Raw genomic sequence first — 19,728 nt, forward strand, 5'->3', positions numbered from 1 at the left:
AGCTCACGTGATCCTGTCGCTGGACTTGCGCCATATGGAAGCTTTCCTCGGCCCATTGAATTTGGCGCTCAGAAACAGTCTGCCGCGCAAAACTGACAACACGTTACTGCGGCCAATTCAGCATATAATGCGGCCACAATGCAGTCCCTGTGGAATAGAGCTGGCCAGGCTCATCGTTGTGGCTGCCGAGCGTGCAGCACTGCGGTGAATACTTTGGGCAGAAGAGCAACGGCAGCTACAGGACGACGCAAGGCAACTTTTGCTGAAATATTCACAGCATGCTACAGCTCGATGCTCGCGTCCGCGGCCATTATTGATTCAATAAGGAAGGACGAAAGACGAAAAGAATTGGATAAGCAGCTGGAAGAAGCGAGACAAGAGCTTGCCGCTCTCAAGGAACAGGGCAAACTCTTACACTCGCTCTCCGGCACCAATGCCGATGGCCTCACCCCCAAGCAGAAGGACATACTGTGGCAGGCCATGAAGCAAATTTATAACGAACGGCCATACGGAAAGAACCTTCGATTCCCAGCGACTCTTACCGCATCCCGCGTCACGGAATGCCTTCTCAAGGACTACTACGACTGCCCGAGTCCGCCGGTGCTGCGGCAAGGCAGTCACCTCGATTACGCTGCCCTTGAACAGGCAATCGTGGTTGAAAGTGAAAAAACGTCTTCCAGGGCGCGCACCGAGACGCACCTGCGACACGAAACCTCGCAATTCCTCAATTTGGTCAATGCTCTGCTCAAGGAAGCAGATCGAATGGACCGAACGGACAAGGAGAGCGCAAGCTTCAAGCGGGCCCGAAACTTACTTTCCCACAACCACACCGGCTATACTTTTAGATCACTCGATCCCCAAGCTGCACGAAATATGACTCAAGAGCTCAACATGAGTTTGCGCAAAATTCTTGCCACTTCCATGTCGCCAAGGGAGAAAATTGGTCGTATTTGTTACAATATGATGATTTCGTCACACGTACCGGATATCCACACATATAACACCTTGATCGCAGGATTTGACAAAACTGGACTTTATGCCTTCTCGGATCATGTTATTCACTCTTTCTTCCACGGACGCTACATTCAACCCACCGAGTCCACGTTTGTGGCTATTCTCAATCACAGCAAACTCAGGAACAGAGCAGGACAGTTTTTGCTCAATGTGGCGCGGATTACAGGCTTAGATGACAAAGTCGGCGCGAAGATGCGACGAAGGCACCAGGAGTCATTGCAACGCAATTTCGAGAAAAAATGGGCTATGATGAACCGAGAGTCGAAAACAAGAAGTGGCGACTATATCATGGAGCATTCACCGCTTAGCCAGCTGCTAATAGAAGAGATGATGAGGGGTCTTCTACGCTTGCAGCTCCTTGAGCAGGCAGCTCTGCTCTTTGTTAGTTGCCTCAAATCCGGGGTAACCTTGGGAAGCACAGTGATTCAGCAACTACTAGACGAATGCGTTTCAGCACTGGATTGGTCGGCCAGTGTGCAGTTGTTGCGCGGTATGAGTACATTTGTGAAACAGTGGCGATTGATGATGATGAAGAGCAATGAAACTGGGTTACATTTGGCCAACCGAGTGCATCAGCTACTGGACCTTTGCGGGATCAGTATCCATGAACAAGCATCATCTTCTGTTGCCAATCGTTTGCGGATTTCAGAAGACGGTCTTTCGAGCTTGATCCGCCTTCTGAATAGCACGGGGATCCTGCTGGAGCCTAGCAGTTTCATGCACAAGCGCGACCCAGGCAGGACCAGAGTGCTACAATTGGAGAGTCTTTGGAAAGAGTATGTCAAGATGCGCAAAATGACAATAGCGATCGAAAGCAAGCTGCTCAATGCCGACCACCCGCAAGAATTTCGTGAGAAGTGTGCGCCTCACGTTGTTGCCTCGGCTTTGGGACAATCAGAGAGACTGAGCCGGGAAATCATCAAGTTGTTGCCAGTTCAAAAGCAGCTCATTGACGAGCAGGAAAGGGTGGATCAGCCAGTGTCGACCTTTGTGAAGGCAGAGATGTCTCCGGATCGGGGAATTGCTGCTGCACAAGTTATGGCTTTTGATCGCGAGCTGCCAGTGAGCTGGAGCAGACAGTTAGCCGTGCGATCCCATTATATGGCGGAGCATATTGGAGTGACTTCCGTATAATAGGTGACGCCAGCATTGTACGGGTATCATGTATCATATTTGTATAGCGAGCATATTTTCTTTCTTTTAGTTTGGCGCGGCTTGACTTGTAGAACGCAAGACAGTTGGATGGATCGACTTGTACAATAGAGTAAGTTGGACTCCATCATTCGGAGCTTGAAAAGCATCATAATTCGAGCTTTCAGTATCCTGAAGCGGGATGTACCGGTGAATAAGAAGATTATACAAGTAGTACGACTATTTAGTGTTTCAAATGACGTAGATTCCTGGCGCGGACCAGTCATGATGCGCGGACCAGGCACGGTGCTGAGGAGCGAGCAGGAGTGGCTTGAGACAATGCAAAGGGTAACATAGCTAAGAATGGAACGGAAGAACTGGTGTGCACGAGCATATGTAACTCGCTCTCCGTCTTCCATTAGGTTTCCCAATTCGCATTCGCATGGTTGCGCAACTTTGGGCTTTGGTAGGTACCTGCAGCTTGCCGCAGGAACACGAGTGGTTTTGGAAACAGGATAAGCTTACCCGCCGTTTGCCCAGGCCTTTCTTTGATGACCGCCTGCCACGTTCCGGCACCCCACGTCTTCCATACACTATCAGCCATTCATCATCTCTTTGCTTTGCTTTTCCTTTTTCTTTTTTTTTTCTTCTTCATTCTCAGCGTGTGAAACCGTGGGGCAAGTTGCTATCATTGTGGAGAGGAACTTGTGGAGTGGGCACGACTCTGTGGCGCAAAAAGTTGGATTTGGATGGCTTGCTGGTCTTAACCGCCCGTTGGAGACCGCGATCAAACCCTCGAAGGCGACGACCCTGTTTTTTTTTTTTCCGTCTCCTCGGGTGCTTACTCGTGTTTGCCCTCCTTGGATTTTCTGCTCCCTAACACTCATTATTCGACAGTGTCTCAGTGCCAGCATACCGGCCTGCTTCCACCCGGGAATCCCATCCCCTGCAGCAAAAGAAGACACCAAACTAACTGAGAAACCCCACCGACCATCAGGCGGCGAGTTACCGGTAGCTCATGAGCTTCTGAGACATAGCTTATATCTGGCTGGGTCCTGCAATCGCTCGCTGCATACTTGACCCTTCCCGACTGTTTGGGGGCCCCGCGACTTGCATTGAAGCTTCAATCGAGGTGCAAAGCTGTCGTATTCATCATAAAACCCCCGTGGCATTGCAGCCCTGAAGAAACATCTTGCGCGGCCTCAGGACTCTCCCTGTCTACAATCCGAAACCGCAAAGCTCGAACCGACTCACAGCTTCGCTTCCCATGGGTTGCTACCCAGCCTTGTGATAGCTTTACGTGGTCACACGGGACATTGCTCTGTTTGTCACACATTCTTATTTCATTATTCTCGGAAGCCTACCCGATCTCATACGGCATCTTTATCTATATATACTGTGCAGGCCCTTCCGCCGCCCAGCTCCAGCTCCTCCCCAACTCCTCCTTCAGTGAGCCGCTCTCGACCTGCTATAGCCTTGCTATACACGCCTCAAAATTTTGAATGAATCAACACCAATCAGCTGCGCTCCGGTCCTCTAGTTGTCGACATGAAGTTCGGTCGAAAGTGAGTCCCCAGCAGCACTACTGTCGTGAGCTGTTACCATGGAGCCCCTCTCTGCACGCCCGCACCACACCGCTACCGCTACACACACTAACAAGCCACCCCTCAAAGCCTCCCACGCAACCAAGTCCCCGAGTGGGCAGCCTCGTACATCAACTACAAAGGTCTCAAGAAACTCGTTAAAGCTGCTTCCGAAAAGGCAAAAGATGGAACTGCGGTGGATCCTGCAGGTGGGCGGCCTCGTCCTTGATGCCTCTGATGTGTCGTGCTCGACGAAGGGGGGAGGATTGCTCCATCCCCCCCGCGTAACCTAACCCCTTTCTCTTTTCTGCAGAGCTCTTTTTCGCCCTTGACCGTAATCTCGAAGATGTCGACTCCTTTTACAACAAGAAATTTGCCGAAGCTTGTCGCCGCCTCAGTCTTCTTCAAGACCGCTACGGCCGCATCCCCGATGTCGTCGCCACACTCGACGAGGATGAGGTGGAAGAGGTCATGGGCGCGCTCCTCGAGCTCCGCACCCTCCTGCGCAACATCCAATGGTTCGGCGAGATCAATCGTCGTGGCTTCGTAAAGATTACCAAGAAACTCGACAAAAAGGTGCCCGGTATTGCCGCACAGCATAGCTACATCTCAACAAAGGTCGATACCAAACCGTTTGCCAAAGATGGCAGCACATCCCGTCTTCTTGTCGAGATTAACCGCTGGCTCTCTGCGCTGAGCGACGCGCAAAATGTTGATGATGCCAAATCGGATCGCTCCACCCGCTCTTTGGGTCGTGCTTCTACCAAGGCCATGCTGAACCTACCGCAGGCACAGCTCGATATTCTCGACCAGGCAGTACGCGCTGATGACGACACGGGCCTCAACGACGTCATTCACAATACCGTCACTCCATCCGAGCCTGCGTCTCAAACATTGATGCTGAACTTGCTTCAAAGGTCTATCTCTGCTCGCGCAAAGAAGTGCATCGTGCTGCTGCTAGGGCTCATCAAGCATCTCGACGAGCCTGACGACATCAACGGCCGCAACTGTATTCACCGACTCATCATTCACATTGGTCGAACAAAATCTGCCTCCAATGTCGACGATCGGCCTGTTCCTGCTGGCACACAGTTCACTACCCGACACCTACAGCCCGCCGTATCTGCCGCTGTCCCCATCAAGGCCATCAACACCAAGGAATCGCAGCTGCTCGACAAGGATGACGAAACTGTCCAGCTGCTATTATTCCTCCTTGATAATCTGAAGCCTGAACAGCGTATCTCTTTACGCACTCGCGACTCGTTCGGCCGCATGCCTCTGCACTATGCTGCACAGGCTGGCTTTGTTGTGCTTTGCGAAATCCTCATGGCTCGCATGCAAGAATGGGACCAGTTTGACGTCAGTGATGGTATTGATGCTCCCGAATGGCAGGATAGCGATGGCTATGCCCCTCTGCATCTGAGTGTCATTGGCGGTCATCCTCTTACTACCAAAACGCTGCTACAGGGTGAAAACTGGCAAGGTACTGATGCGAAGCCTGTCTTGCGAGAGCGGGCTGGCAAGTCTGGTGCTGTTCTTGCTCTCGCTACCAAGGCGAACTACTGGGTTATTGTACAAATGCTACTTGATGCTGGTGTGGACGTCAATTGGCGCGATGCGACTGGCGAGACCGCTCTCCATGTTGCGGCTCGGTTCAATCACCGAGAATGCGCAGAAGTTATCCTCAAGGGGACTGATTCTCAGAAGGCAAATATGGAGCTTACCGAGAACTCCTACTCCTGGGCACCGCTGCACGTCGCTGCTGTAGACGGCTCCCTCGATGTTGTACAGCTCCTTATCGAGGCTGGTGCTCAGCTTTCCAAGCCCGATGCCTCGGGCTGGATGGCCAAGGAACATGCTTCTCTACGTGGGCATATGGACATTGCGCGACTCCTTGGCTCTTATACGGAGGAGGAACCTGAGGAAGCGCCCAAACGCCCTGTTGAGGTGGGCTTGTCTACTAGCCCGCCCGAGGCCTCTTCCATTGACGGCCGTCGATCAAATGGGGCTGTTGCCAACGGCCAGCCTCGACCCGTTGAGTCTGTCAAGACGTTTGGTCATCGTTATCTCCGCGATGAAAGCTTGGTCCTGGTCAGTCTCGGCTCTATGGATCTCCGCAAGACGACAGAGGCTGTCAGTCTCGACAGCATTCCGCTGGCCGAAGCGCATAATACCCAACTCGACACAGCACTTTCTGTCGTTGTCTCCGCCACCGGGGCAGTCGGAGAGCCTACCATTATCGACTTGCCTGTGCATGATGGTATTGCCACCGAACCCGTAGTCTTTACCACAGGGGACGCCGAAAAGGTCAAGCTTATGTTCGACATTGTGCCCACTTATTCGGGTAATCAAAAAGCAAAGGTTGGGCGAGCTGTAGCTCTTCTTTCGTCTATCAAGCCTACCATGGGGTCTGGCCGCATGAATTTGCAAGGTGATGTTTGCGTCCCGATCATGTCGAGCAACTTTGATGTCATTGGAACCGTCAACTTCAACTTTCACGTCATCACACCCTTTCACCATCCCAACATGGAGATCACTTCCCGCCAAACGTATTGGAAGAAACTTGAGACTACTATGCTCATCGGTCACCGTGGTCTCGGAAAGAATGCCAGCTCCAACAAGTCTCTGCAGCTCGGCGAAAACACGATTCCTTCGTTTATTGCCGCCGCCAACTTGGGAGCTCAGTACGTCGAGTTCGACGTTCAGCTCACCAAGGACCACGTTCCCGTCATTTACCACGACTTTCTCGTCAGCGAGACAGGTATTGACGCTCCGGTGCACACACTCACCCTCGAGCAGTTTTTGCACATCAACCCTGACACGCGCCGGGCGGACGAGCGCGCCAAGCATGCCGATTCCAACTCATCGGGTTCTCGTGCTCGTAGCAGCAGCTTCGCACCAAAGCGCTCACACTCTATGGGGTTTGCTGGTACCGGAGCTGGCTATGGCGAGATGGACGAGCGCATGAAACATACGCGCGATTTCAAGGAAAAGGGTTTCAAGGCAAACTCGCGGGGCAACTTTATCCAAGCGCCATTTGCTACGCTAGAGGATCTATTCCGCAAGTTGCCTGTCCATATCGGCTTCAATATTGAGATGAAGTATCCGATGCTGCACGAGACGGAGGAGCACGACATGGACACTTACGCAGTTGAGCTCAACTCTTTCTGCGACACTGTGCTCTCCAAAGTGTACGAGCTTGCGGGCGAGCGGCATATCATCTTTAGCTCGTTCAACCCAGATATATGCTTGGGTCTGAGCTATAAACAGCCGTCGATTCCCATCTTGTTCCTCACAGATGCCGGGTGCAGCCCCGTCTCCGATATCCGAGCCTCATCACTGCAAGAAGCGATTCGGTTCGCCAGCCGTTGGAACCTGCTGGGTATCGTATCTGCTGCAGAGCCGCTCATAAATAGCCCTCGTCTGGTAAAGGTTGTCAAAGAGAACGGCTTGGTGTGTGTAAGCTACGGCACATTGAATAACGACCCAATTATGGTCCAGGTTCGTATTCCCACTTGCTCTGCTCTCGGGAGCTACACTTTCTGGAAAGTATGATTTGCTAACTTTGTTGGAATGCAGCGCCAAGTGAAGCAAGGCATCGACGCAGTCATTGTCGACAGTGTTTTGGCCATTCGCAAGGGTCTTACCGCGGGAGAGTCGGCAGGTACCGCCATTGAGGCGTCATGACGAGTTCTTCTCTATCCATTCAACACAGTAAAAATTAGTAGTACAGCACAAGAAAAGCAAGGCAGCAAATACAAATCACACAGTCACGGTGATCCGTCATCCGTAAGCAGCTTTCGTTAATTCAGATTACAGAGTTCGCGGCAAGTGGCGACCTTTCCAGAGGTTGTTGGCCGGCGGTGGGCGGTCCATGTGACTTTGTGCTTGGAACATTCCGAGCCTTTGCACGCTATCTGGTCCAATTCGATACGTAGGCCCAGACCGGCAGTCTCCCGAGCAAAAAAGGCAAAAGAGGGTTGCCGGCTTTTGTCTAGCACGTCTGGCCTAGAGAGCATGTTGAACCTTAAAACGTGGTCGCCAACACCCCGCACTTACACTGGGGAACCCGCACATCTCAACGCTAAGTAGGGCACCCTGAAATCTGGGAAAGAACTCTTTTCTTTTTTCGGCAATGGAATGCTCTTTGCGTTTAGCCCAGCTATAGAGTAACGCGGAAGAAGGCACGTTCGGGGAAGCGGGCGGTGGTTGCTGGTTCTCCGACTCTCAGCTCAAAAAGTGAGCAAGTCCCCCCCCCCCCCTTCCATTCCCAACTCTCTCTCATTGATGCTACAATCTCGCGAGCTCGCTATTGTTAAACCGTCTCGTGAGAGAGGCGTCTTCTAAAAGAAATATCATCATCACAAAATCATCGTTATGGCCCCCACAGACATCAACCTCAGCCAGACACGGCGCTGGCTCGCCCAGCTGCACACCACCAACCTGCCGCCGGCACCCGCCTCGAGCAGCTCCTTGTCCACACACAGCGGCGGCAGCGCCGACTACAGCCCCGGAACGTCCACCTTGTCATCCACCGGCTCGTCTCCCGGCGGCTTCGCGGACCTCGGTTCCCCCGCGACGACGACGACGACGACGACGACGACGACGACGACGGCATCGAGCCCGCTGACAGAGGCCCGCGCCAAGAGCCTGCAGCGGCTGTGCGAGATGGGTGATGCCCACAGTCCTATCCCCGCGAGCAGCGTTAATGAACGGTTCGCGCCGAGCAACATCAACTACATCAAGACGGGGCCAGATCGGTGGTCGGCCGGAGGCGAGGGCGGGCCGGCCTCCACACCGGACGCCGCCGCCTCGCCGACGATGGGACGGTCGAGGTGGTCCCGCAAGCTGTCGGGCCAGTCACTTGAAGCGCTGGAAGGTAGCTCCATGCGCCGATTTTCGTTGTCCAAGTTCAAGTTGCGATAGTGATTGCAGGCTGGTCTCGTTTGTGTGCGTTCTTGAATCGTTAATATGCATGATTGTGAATACCCGCTGGCGTTTGTTTGGGTTTACGGAAATTGACTAGGCGCTACTCATCCAGATTGTACACTTTTATGTATAGTATTATCAAGCCAGTACAATAAGATGCAAAGAATGCATTGACAATTTGAACGAATTCGATTCCACCTTTGCTTCATTCAGCCTTATTGAACACGGTGAAATTCCAAGGCTGTGACATTACCGCATAGGATTGCCTTACTTCCAATACCAGCTTGACGTCATCCTGTCACATTTTACACCCCAGCTTCCTAACTATTCCTGACTATCTGTCAAGAGTCTCGCCAAAATTGTGTCTCACAGGCGCCATTTCGAAGCTTGAAGAGCCTTTCTCACTTCTTTAGCCCTTTCAACTTGTTTTAAAACCCAATCTGTATGTCATTGCTTTCGTCTAATATGCCTGCTCATTCATACCAAAATACAACCCTCCAACACAGACTCAGGACGCCTCAGACCAGTCCGGGTCGTGCGCAACGACCTCAATCTCCACCCTCATGTCGTCCTCGGCCAGGCGCGTCACGCCGACGCACGTCCAGAGCGGCTCGTGGTCGGGCAGGTAGCGCTTAAAGTTGCGCACCATGGCGTCGAGGGCCTCGTTGTTCATGGGCACGTGGTACGAGTTGATGCGGTACACCTGCGACCAGCCCTTGCCGCCAGCGTCGCGCAGCGCCAGCTCGACGTTGCGGAAGGCCTGGTCGATCTGCTCGTTGATCTCCTTGTAGAACTCGCCCGTGTCCGGGTTCCAGCCACCTATAGCGCGAATAACAAGCGCAGAAGTCGAGTCAGTTATACTGCGGAAGAGGAAATCTATTACACAAAAAAGAGCAGAAAGAAAGAAAGAAAGAAAGAAAGAAGAAGAAGACGCAGGTGAGGACAGGGGCTATAAAGGCACAAAAAGAAGAAGAAAAGGGGGGAGGCATTCTCTTACCCTGCCCGGCTACCTCGATCCGCTGGCCGACGCGGACGGCTTGGCTGTACTTGTATTGGGTCCGGTTCCGAACGCCGACTCCGGGATATGCATAGTATTTTAGGTGAGACATTTCTTGATGGGTTCAACTTTTGGTTGACCGGTCTGATTAAGAGTAAACTGTGGTTTACAAAGCAAAAAAAGCAGAGCACATGAGACGATTTCTCTCATGACTTGCATCCCTGTGTCTTTATACTTTTGAACAGGCAGGAAGGTGCGGGGGAGCCGATGCGGAATCCACATTCCGAGTTGTTGGATTAGAAATCACAGTTTTGATCTCATCTTGCCAAACAAGACATTGCTTGAATTTTTCTAAATCGAGAACAAAATAGTATTCGGTGTGAGTCTATTGCTTTGCGCCTTCCGCTGTGGAGGCAGCTCTTCCCTCATTCTCGATCGCAGTTCGCTTCGGCGCGCATCAATATGCAGCGAAGACGAGACCTATTTGAGTACAAAGGTTTTTTTTTGTCTTGTTCTCGATCTTCCATTGGAGACAATACAAATTCAATATAAAGGGCGTTACGCATAGCCGGCCATCGAAACGCGCGTCAGCTTAGAAGCCACCATCAGCGCTGTATTTACGAGCTGTCTGTGGGAATACTTCAATAACGCCGACTTGTGCTGGTGCGGAAGAGATCTTAGATGTTCGGAGGATCTGTTCCGGCATCAGGGGGTGCGCAATAGCCACAAGAGTAGTGGGTACACCGGAGGCTGGCAAAGGCGACGTTTTATGTGCTGTGCGTCTTATTGTTTTGTCGAAGCTCCTGGCTAGATTCTCACCCGTGCATGACTGTGCGGCACTACCACGGCGAATAGAAAATAAAGGAAAACAAATTGACATTGCGTTGCACCGCAGCACAAATTCCAGGACAAACTTCTTGTCGGTTCTCCCACTGTGCTCTAATAATATACAACTTTGCAGCGTTCTCCTCGACCGGGAAGAGTTATATACACCCAAGTATCCCATCCAGCAACAAAAATATAAGAATAACATAAAAACGAAAAGTGAAAACGCCGTTCCCAGTGGTATCATCGCAGTGGGCGGGAGACTCGTCGTCTCTCTTTCAGAACACTGCAAAAGCCCGGACATTCCATCCAAGCAGAAATAACGCCTGAAACCTCAAGTTGACCCAAACGAGAAAAAAAAATAAACGCCGGTGCATTGAAAAAGAAAAGGAAAACAAAATGCTCAAAGGTCAGAGTAAATACAAAGCAGAGAATTGAAGAATCATGGCGAAGATGATGTGTTGGAGCTGCTCGAGGCACTGCCTCGGCGCTCTTCAGTTGAGTTGTCCGTCTCTCGGTCCTTGGTCGGCGTGGTGAGCCGTAATTTCTCATCAAGCAAAGTGACAAGCCGTTCCGAATATTGGTCCAATAGTCCACTGAGTACAGTCTCATTCATGGCTTTGCTCCGAATGGCACGATCACCCAAGGCGGCAGCGGTCAGTCGAAGCTCTTGATCCAGCTCCGTCAAGCATTCGGCGGTAATGGGCTCTGCAGACGAGAGCTTGCGTCTGTACGCGCGCAACGTGCGGCATGCCTGTTCTGTTGCAGTGTTCAACGTATTTTGAGCTTTCAAGTTTGTTGCGGAGGTCTTCTTGCGCGCGGCAGCGCTCATCGCAGGCAGTGACGGCCGACGACTAACACGACCTTTCGGACTGGCTGGTGGACTAGCCCCCTGACTCTCAGAAGGTCTACGCCTCGACGGCGTGCCCTCAATAATTGTGCTGCTGCCTTGACCGTTTAGTGTTCCGTTTGGTGTTTTCAGGTTGAGGCGAGAGCTTCGTCGGGGTAGAGTGCGGGGCGGTGATTTTTGTCTGTTATTTGTCGGGGTCGAGCGCTGAAATTCGGCAAGCTCGGCTCGAGAAAGGACCTTTCTCAACGTAGGCCTTCCAGTGATGGTATTGTCTTTTGCAGGTGACGGGTCACGGCTCATCAATCTCGGCGAGAATTCCGTGAAATCCAGCAGCCAAATCATGATAGTGCCATCTGATGCGGCAGAAATCACCTTTTTCGAACCATCATCGTCTTCCACTATGCACACTCCGTTAATCGCCTCGGTATGCCCCCACTCGCGGTTGAGGAACGACCCCGATCGTGCGTCGTACAATCTTATCGATTTGTCAGTGTTTGAGGTGCCCAGAATGAAATCGACATCGCGGGCTGGCCAATTGCCGAGTGTCAGGTCATCGAGCACAGCAGATTCAACGCCACTCTCATCGGTACACTTGAAGCAAGATACTTGTCGGCCAGTGAAGAGATCGAACTGGAATACAGATCGGTCTAGTAGCGCAACGTAGATGCTGCGCCGGTCTGGCCCCATGAGCAGACTGGTGGGTGATGCTTTCAAAGATATGACTTTAGATGGTATAGCTGCAATGACATCAGGCTCACCATCACGAGTGACTAGATCATGAATCTGCAGAGACCGGTCGAGAGAGCAGGTAATGACTTTGTCATCAGAGGGGATCAGCACTTGAACGACTCGAGCATTGAACTCGAGTGTCTGAAAGTGTTCTATTTGCCCGTTGGACAGTTGATGAAAGAGCTGTACGGTCCTGTCCCGGCCGCAGCTCGCAATGATGAACTTGTTAGGGGTTTCGCAGACACTAATGCCAACACAGTGCATAGCGTGCGCTTTTGTGTCAAGCAACAACTCCTTTGTATCAACGTCGAATATCTTTATGATACCTAGACGATCTCCCACAATGAGTTGTTTGCCGTTGCGCAGTGTTTCAACGCAAGTGACTTGGTTGCTGACGCCCATTTCTGAGTCAATCTCAACCGCGTCAATAGGGACGTCTACCGACAATTTCTGCCGGCCCTCTGTATCCCAGAATGTGACATTTCCTGAGCCTGACCACGTGATGAATGAGGCGTCGGGTTTATTTGGGCGGCGAAGCGGCCGTACTCCGTTAATGGGCTCGCCATGGCCGGGAATGGGGATGTGGGCGATTGCGTTTTGCTTTTGTCCGGGCAAATGATCGCGAGACCATATGTCGATCGACTGTTTCGAGTCAATGGTGACAAGGTTATCGTTCAGGAAACCAAGGGCAAGCACTCCCGTAGGAGCGGTCGCCGCGGTTAAGATGCAATCGTCGCCGCCGCCGTCCATGACAGCTAGTACATCCAAGGTGGCAAAAGAACCGTCTTTGCCTCCGACGTAGGCGACATCTCCCCGTATAGTAATGGTAGTAATTGAGAAATTCAAGGTGACTGCCTTGACAAGCTTCATTTGTCTGTCGTCGTCATCCATGATACAGACGTCGCCGGCCTCAGTACAAACGAGTAGTCGATTCCCATCGACAGCAGCACAAGTAAAGGTGGCATCCAATAGGCCGCCCAGCAAGACATTGCGACCGGGGAGTGTCTTCTGGGAAGATGTTGGGGTGGCAGGGGCCGAGTCGTTAAAGTGCCGGCTCTTTGTCGGAGATGACGACCCGTCCTCAATCCTCCAAATCTTGACATGGCGCACGCCAAGTGTAATCAGGCTGCTTCCCATCCATGTCATGTGTCGGATATAGGATGTACATCGATTCTGCTGAAACAGCTTTGCTTGTCCGGTGCGAGGATCCACCTTCCAGATGTAAAGGAAACCATCATTGGCAGCCCCCAAGGAGGCAAGATATCGCGAGTCTGCGGACCAGGCGACAGCGTTAACACCAAAAGTGTGCTCGCTGATGGACACGAGTGGAGTATCGGATGATGCTTCTTGGAGATTAAATATCAGAACACGAGGGGCGTAGCCAGTCTCACCGACCGCAAGAAATTTGCCGTCGCGGCTAAGTGCAACACAGGTTGCGGCCTTGATCCTTTCTCTGCTAGTCCAAGTTTTGGAGGTGGGTGAGTCAGCCCAGTCGAATGAGCTATAGATTGAGTCTCTATTCGACGGTGCGACTCTGCCGCGACTGTCGTTGGCCTTGGGAGTGGTGGTTGTTGGTGTGCTCGAGGAGTGCTGCATTGTAGTGACGGCATTGTGGATGGGGATTGCAGTTGGTCGAGCGCGATAGAAGTGCTGGGTATAGTTTGCATTTTCGACATTGACAACAACGACAGCACCACCAGCAACATAGGCAAAGGAAGAATGAAGAGTGTCAAAGCCAGTTTGCGAACGGCAGGTAGTGCCTACGACCCTCCGCAAGGAGAGCCAGGATTCCTGCTGACGGCCGCGCATCGGGGATCTCGAGGGACGTCCAAGAAAAGGCGAGTTGGAGGGGGTCAGCTTCAGCCGACTGTTGGATGGCGTAACAGCGGCCATTTTGTAGCCATTGACTCGGGGTAAAGGAGCAAGCGTATATGCAAGGGGGGGCGGGTTGTATTTGCGTCAGCGATCGAGGGGCCAATGTCGGTATCTCGGGCAACAGATGACAGGGTCCAAAGGGGGGGAAACGATTGGCGATGGAAGAAAAGGTCGAATACAAGTCAATGACCATGTACAAACGGTGTCAAAAGGAATATGGGACAATTAAAGAGCTAAGACTGTCGTCAGAAACCGAACCAAGGTCTCGATTGTTCCCGGTGAGACGAGCAGCGACGACTTACAGAAAAGAAAAAAAATTGATGACGAAGGGAACAAAGGGGGAGAAACCGGTATCTCAATGTCGCAGGTGGCTTGCAAGAGAAGAGAAAAACGAGTGGCAGGTGTGTAGGAAGAAGCCGCCGGTCCCAAGAGTCCGTGATGATGGACAAGGCTTTGTTGTGGTGGGAGACGGTGTGTGGTGCTGGTTGGAGGATTTCGTGCCCATGGGCGGGACAGATTGGGGAAACTCTGATTTGTACCTAGGAGCCGACTCCCAGCCGGGCAACAAGGGGAAAAAAAAACTATACTCAGTGTAGCGCTAACTGTACTTAGAGCTTGGGGAGCTTGTGTGGGGTGGGAGCTTACCTCCTCCTCCCCCCCAAAGCTCTGCCCACCCACTGAAAACACGGAACTCGCAGGTCGATGGGCTAAAAAGGCGCCTATCAGTTTTGTTGATCCTGGTCGCCGCAGTCGTACAGGACGTGATGGGGTCTGCAATTTGACTGTCCAGAAATTACACACCTACTACTCAACGCGTCGGCCGGTCGCAGAGAACTACTTACGTGCTGCAATCTGTAAGAGTGCAAAAGACGTTTTGCGCGCTGCGTGCCTGATTGCTGCTTGGCTGTCCGACGCTGTGGCTGCACCAAACACCTACATGATTAGCGGTTGCCCCCCCTGAGCCGTCCTAGGTTACCCGGTCGGCCACAATGGGGGCCGATAGCGGTAGGTACCTGTGTAAGGAGCCACCCTCTAATCTGTACCCTTAAGTTTTCTAGTCCAACCCCAAGCACAGATTCTTCGTGCCGCTTCTTCCAAGTATCAAGTACCTACGTAACCCCTCAACCCCTGTTGCCGGGGCATCCAACAAACAACGCCATTGTACTCTCCTCATCTTGTACTGGTAAAACTTGCGTTACTGGCATGCATGCCCCGTTAACGGGCTCCCATCTTTTTTTTTCTGCTTTGGCATTGGATGCCCTGCATCAGAGACATTCTCCATCAAACCCCAAGCTCAATCGTTGTGCACATTACTCGCTACTCGAGTACTGCCCGACTACGGGGTTTAGATTGGGTCTACATAGGAAGCCAAGTGTCGTTCCCTCCTCCATCACGCGGGCTACTTACCTGCAGGCTTGTCACATTCATCCTGCGCAAGGTCCCCTGCACATTGGCTGGCATTGCCCACTTTCACCGAGAGCCAAAGGCTATTGGCTTCGCCATCCATGGCTCTGGTCACTGTAGTTAAATTGCAATCGCAGGGATCACACAGGGGAAACTACCAGTACCACCCAAAGCGATAACCTCTTGCTAGCGCGGGAATTCTGAGCAGGTGCCGAGTACGGAGTACAAGATGAGGATTCGCAGACGACCCCAACACCAACTGTTGCAAGGGGATGTTGCCTCGAAACTTGAATCAGTTCGGCGCGCCGCTTCCACCTTTGCCGTGCTGCGATGCGCCATCAGAGTGAGCTCGTACCGGTTACTTTGCGTCATCCTTGCGCATATCCAAAAGAGCCCGAGGCTGGCTATTGCTTTCATCGCCCGGCTAGTCATGCACGATCGCGCACCGAACTAAAACGCCATCTCGCGCGGACGCGTAAATGCTTGGTCCAAGTGTCATAGGCGGCCGCAGATAGGCCGTGAAATAGTAATAATATTGGTTCGCGACCGGGGTCCTCAGTAGCTCGCCGGGAATTAGTGTAAAGAGTGCAAGCACAGGGCTTCCGTACAAGGAACGCCAGTCCAGTAGTAAAAGAACCGAAATTCGAGAATAGAGTGGAAACAAATAATGTACGAAGAGTTTTTTTTTTTTTGTTCAAAACGAAATAAAGACGAAAAAGGTAAAGAGGTAGTAAAAAAAATAAGAGCCTGCTCGCCGTCTTATTCTGAGACAGTAAGTACTGCGGACCAGAGCACAGTGAAGCTGAGAGCAAAAAGGAAAGGTGTAAGCCTCATATCAGATTCGAACTGATGCTTTTGGAAGAATGGGTTTTAGTCAAAATCCAACGTCGTAACCCCTAGACTAATGAGGCGCCGTATTTCTTATCGCCTCCAGCGAGTTAAATTGGCTTATAAGCCACAACTCTTTGAGCGGACCCGCAAACAGATTTTAGTGGCAGCTTCTTTCTCAATGGGAAAAAGTGTGGGTCATCCGCCCAAGTCATGTTTTCGTCACCTTAAAATCTCCATCGCCAAGACACCTCGCAACCTTCAATTTGTAGATCAGCCGGCATATGCATATGCAATATTCAGTAACGTGTATATGCCGTCCAAGGCAGAATGTCACTCGGAGTGTGGTGCTACAGAGTGAGATAGATGTACAAGCAACTCCAGAAGCACAGCTCACGGGGACGTTCGCGGGTCCTACTCACTGATGTGCTCAGCTCAGTGCAATCACACTCTTTATAGACAGTGGTCTGGAGGAACAAAATACAATGGCGATTCTTAATATAAGTTGCAATTGTGTTACAAAGGTTTCACTAACTATCATCAATTTGTCACATAAAATCATGAGCCTCTGCTCCGGGCGGCCATCCTCACGGGGCCAGCCACCAAATGTCAAATTTCGCTTATTATTAATTTTGCATTGTTTTGATTCCGTTCTGTTTTCGTCGTTGTCCACATTTGTCAGGTTTTAACCGAAGAGAGGGCCACCGAGGCGCACAGCGACGGACTTGGTCTGCAGGTAGTTGTCGAGAGCAGCCTCGCCGAGTTCGCGGCCAATTCCGGACTCCTTGAAGCCACCAAAGGGAACCTGCCAGTGGATCATGTTGTACTGTGTCGGAAGCGTCAGTCGCGTTGCGTGGATGGAAAAGATAAAATAAAAGACTTACGCAGTTGACCCAGACGGTACCGGCCTTGAGGGCGTTGCTGACGCGGATGCTGGTGTTGAGGTCCTTGGTGTGGACGGCGGCGGCCAGACCATAGGTCGTCTCGTTGCCGAGCTTGATTGCCTCCTCTTCGGTGGAGAATTTGGAGATGGAGCAGACAGGGCCGAAGATCTCCTCCTGCATAATCTTCATATCGGAGCGGACGTTGGAGAAAATGGTCGGCTTGATGAAGTAGCCCTTGTCGCCATGGCGCTCGCCACCAATCTCAACGGTGGCGCCCTCTTCCTTGCCGGACTTGATGTAGCTCATGATGCGGTCGTACTGGAGCTGGCTGACCTGAGGACCTTGGAAGGTCTTGGGGTCGAAGGGGTCGCCGACAGCATTGGCGGCGGCACGCTTCTTGAAAGCCTCGATGAACTTGTCGTAGATTCCTTCCTGGACAAAGATGCGAGAACCAGCGCAGCAGCACTGGCCATGGTTGAAGTAAATGCCAAAGTTGACCCAGGAGATGGCGGACTCGATGTCGGCGTCGTTGAAGACAATGTTGGGGGACTTTCCGCCGAGCTCGAGGGTGACCTTTTTCAGGTTGGAAGAAGCAGCAGCCTTGAGGATGGTGCGGCCGACAAGGGTGGAACCAGTGAAAGCAATCTTGTCAATGTCCATGTGGGAGGAGAGGGCAGCGCCGGCAGTCTTGCCGAAACCAGAAATGAGGTTAAAGACACCGGCGGGGAAACCAGCCTCCTTGACAAACTGGGCAAAGACGAGGCCGGAGAGGGGGGTCTGCTCGGCCGTCTTCAGGATAACAGTGTTGCCAGTAGCTAGGGCAGGGCCAATCTTCCAGGCAAGCATGAGAAGAGGGAAGTTCCAGGGGATGATCTGACCGCAGACACCGACCTACAGGCATAGTTAGCATCTCTCGGGTTATTTTGGCGCCCTTGGGCCTGATATGGTACGTACCGGCTCCTTCTTGATGTAATGGAACATGTCGGGGGCTACATCGGTGGTCTTGCCCTCAATCTTGTCGGCCCAGCCGGCGTAGTAGCGGATACAGCCAACAACGGCGGCGACATCGCCCTTGGCCATGGTGATGGACTTGCCGTTGTCGAGAGACTCAACGGCGGCGAGGAGGTCAGTGTTCTTCTCGAGAATATCGGCGAGCTGGTTCATGTATCGGCCACGCTGGTGGGGAGTGGTCTCCTTCCAGGTAGTGTTGAATGCCTTGCGGGCGGCGGCTACAGCGAGGTCGACATCCTTCTCGGTGGCCTCGCAAACAGAGGTGATGACTTCCTCAGTGGAGGGGTTGATGACTTCAAACTTTTGCTTGTCAACACCCTCAACCCACTCGTTGTTGATGAACCTGATGTGGTTGGAAAAAGGATCGTGTTAGTCCAGGCATCGTAGGAGACGGGGTGTAAGCCCGCGGCCGAAGCAGGCGATTGCGGGTGGGAAAGGCAACAAGGAACAAATAAGAAGCACTTACAGACCAATTGGCTGGTCGTAGTTGCCAGTCACGGGCGTAGAGAGCTGCACAGTCAAAGCCATGATACTGAAGCGTTTGTGTGTATGTGCGTGTGTTGGCAACACAAGGGTATCTAGGTGTAATAGGAGAGTAGAGACGGACTGAAGGAAGAATTGTCAGACCGGCAGAGATTGTGAGAGGAAAGGGGAGGGGAGTAGACGAAACGGGGGGAAAACTGGGTGAGGACCAGGTTAAATATTTGTCTGCGACTTGTCGCAGAGACTACGAGAGAGTGACGATAAAGCGGGGTGAAGGGTGGGCTTTGGCTGGCGCCGAGTAGCTTGGATGCTTGGACAACCAAGACGGCGGCGGGGGGGTGGGAAGCTTCGAGGCCCGGCGCTAGGTAACAAGGTAGGTTAGGTTAGCATGCGACAAGCAAGCAAGTTAGCAAGTTAGCAAGCAAGTTAGGTAACCGGTAGGTGTGGGATGGCGGGGAACGGAGGAGGGAACGGGGGGGGGGGGAGCGGCATAGGAGGTGGGATGGGGAGGGGAGCAGCAGCAGCGCCGGCATCAGCTCCAGCAGCAGCACTCGCATCAGCACTCGCACGCCGGCAGCCAGGAAGGACGCAGTGAGGCAGGAAGGAGGGTCCGATGGACTACTGTCTGTCGCGACTCGACGCACTGGCATGGCAGCATGGCAGCAAAGCAAGACTATTGGAGCAGCCACAGGTCGTACCGCGAAGCAATACATGAATGGATTGGCGATTGGTGTGGTGATTTGCTGACCATTACGTGAGTCCCACTGCTCTGCGCATTGCAAGTGTCCGGCCGGGTGTCGGGCGGTCCTCTCAAGCGATGGTATCCGAAAGGGTGGCACTTGTTTGAGGGGGACAATCGGAGTAGTGGCAAGCTGCGTATGCCCAACAAAAAAAAACACCAGACGCCAATTTTCGCATAATGTTCAGCTGCTCTAATATCTCTTTTCTCTTCTGGTTCTTGGACTTTTCTTCTTCTTCTTCTTCTTCACGTTTCTACACCCTTCTTCTTTTCTTTCTGCTGGAAATTGTGCGCCAGGGTTCTCCGGACAATGTCCGGTCCTGGTATCTGCCTCCGTTCCGCAGGCCCGGGCCCGGCGCTGGGGAGAAACTTTGCCAGGCACCACCTACTTTTAGCCACCTCTCATACTTGGACACACAACTTTCAAGTCGTCGGTAAGAGACATA

The 19,728-nt window shown here is 52.4% G+C and overlaps 5 protein-coding genes and 1 non-coding gene across 6 annotated transcripts; 2 read left to right on the forward strand and 4 right to left on the reverse strand.

Annotated features, from left to right (window-relative positions):
• Positions 1-291: 291 nt before the first annotated feature.
• V2A60_006272 (uncharacterized protein) lies at positions 292-2,148 on the forward strand (the record flags this gene model as incomplete). The annotated part of the gene is made up of 2 exons (XM_083257568.1): positions 292-895; positions 1,664-2,148. 2 exons carry the CDS (start codon positions 292-294, stop codon positions 2,146-2,148), a joined length of 1,089 nt encoding a protein of 362 aa, XP_083113694.1.
• A 1,545-nt stretch (positions 2,149-3,693) lies between these two features.
• V2A60_006273 (glycerophosphocholine phosphodiesterase) lies at positions 3,694-8,654 on the forward strand (the record flags this gene model as incomplete). Its single annotated transcript, XM_083257569.1, has 5 exons — positions 3,694-3,710; positions 3,819-3,937; positions 4,042-7,229; positions 7,308-7,392; positions 8,119-8,654. 5 exons carry the CDS (start codon positions 3,694-3,696, stop codon positions 8,652-8,654), a joined length of 3,945 nt encoding a protein of 1,314 aa, XP_083113695.1.
• A 511-nt stretch (positions 8,655-9,165) lies between these two features.
• Positions 9,166-9,766, reverse strand: V2A60_006274 (RidA family protein; the record flags this gene model as incomplete). The annotated part of the gene is made up of 2 exons (XM_083257570.1): positions 9,166-9,476; positions 9,655-9,766. The coding sequence occupies 2 exons, from the start codon at positions 9,764-9,766 to the stop codon at positions 9,166-9,168; spliced, it is 423 nt and encodes a 140-aa protein (XP_083113696.1).
• A 1,155-nt stretch (positions 9,767-10,921) lies between these two features.
• On the reverse strand, positions 10,922-13,951 carry V2A60_006275 (WD40-repeat-containing domain protein; the record flags this gene model as incomplete). The annotated part of the gene is made up of 1 exon (XM_083257571.1): positions 10,922-13,951. The coding sequence occupies one exon, from the start codon at positions 13,949-13,951 to the stop codon at positions 10,922-10,924; it is 3,030 nt and encodes a 1,009-aa protein (XP_083113697.1).
• A 2,212-nt stretch (positions 13,952-16,163) lies between these two features.
• On the reverse strand, positions 16,164-16,248 carry V2A60_006276. Its single transcript has one exon. It is a non-coding gene; the product is annotated as a tRNA-Gln (tRNA).
• A 602-nt stretch (positions 16,249-16,850) lies between these two features.
• V2A60_006277 (aldehyde dehydrogenase domain-containing protein) lies at positions 16,851-18,588 on the reverse strand (the record flags this gene model as incomplete). Its single annotated transcript, XM_083257572.1, has 4 exons — positions 16,851-16,991; positions 17,050-17,940; positions 18,004-18,403; positions 18,527-18,588. The coding sequence occupies 4 exons, from the start codon at positions 18,586-18,588 to the stop codon at positions 16,851-16,853; spliced, it is 1,494 nt and encodes a 497-aa protein (XP_083113698.1).
• Positions 18,589-19,728: the final 1,140 nt, after the last annotated feature.

Source organism: Cordyceps javanica, chromosome 4 (assembly GCF_051103115.1).
Source record: "Cordyceps javanica chromosome 4, complete sequence".
Lineage (NCBI taxonomy): Eukaryota > Fungi > Ascomycota > Sordariomycetes > Hypocreales > Cordycipitaceae > Cordyceps > Cordyceps javanica.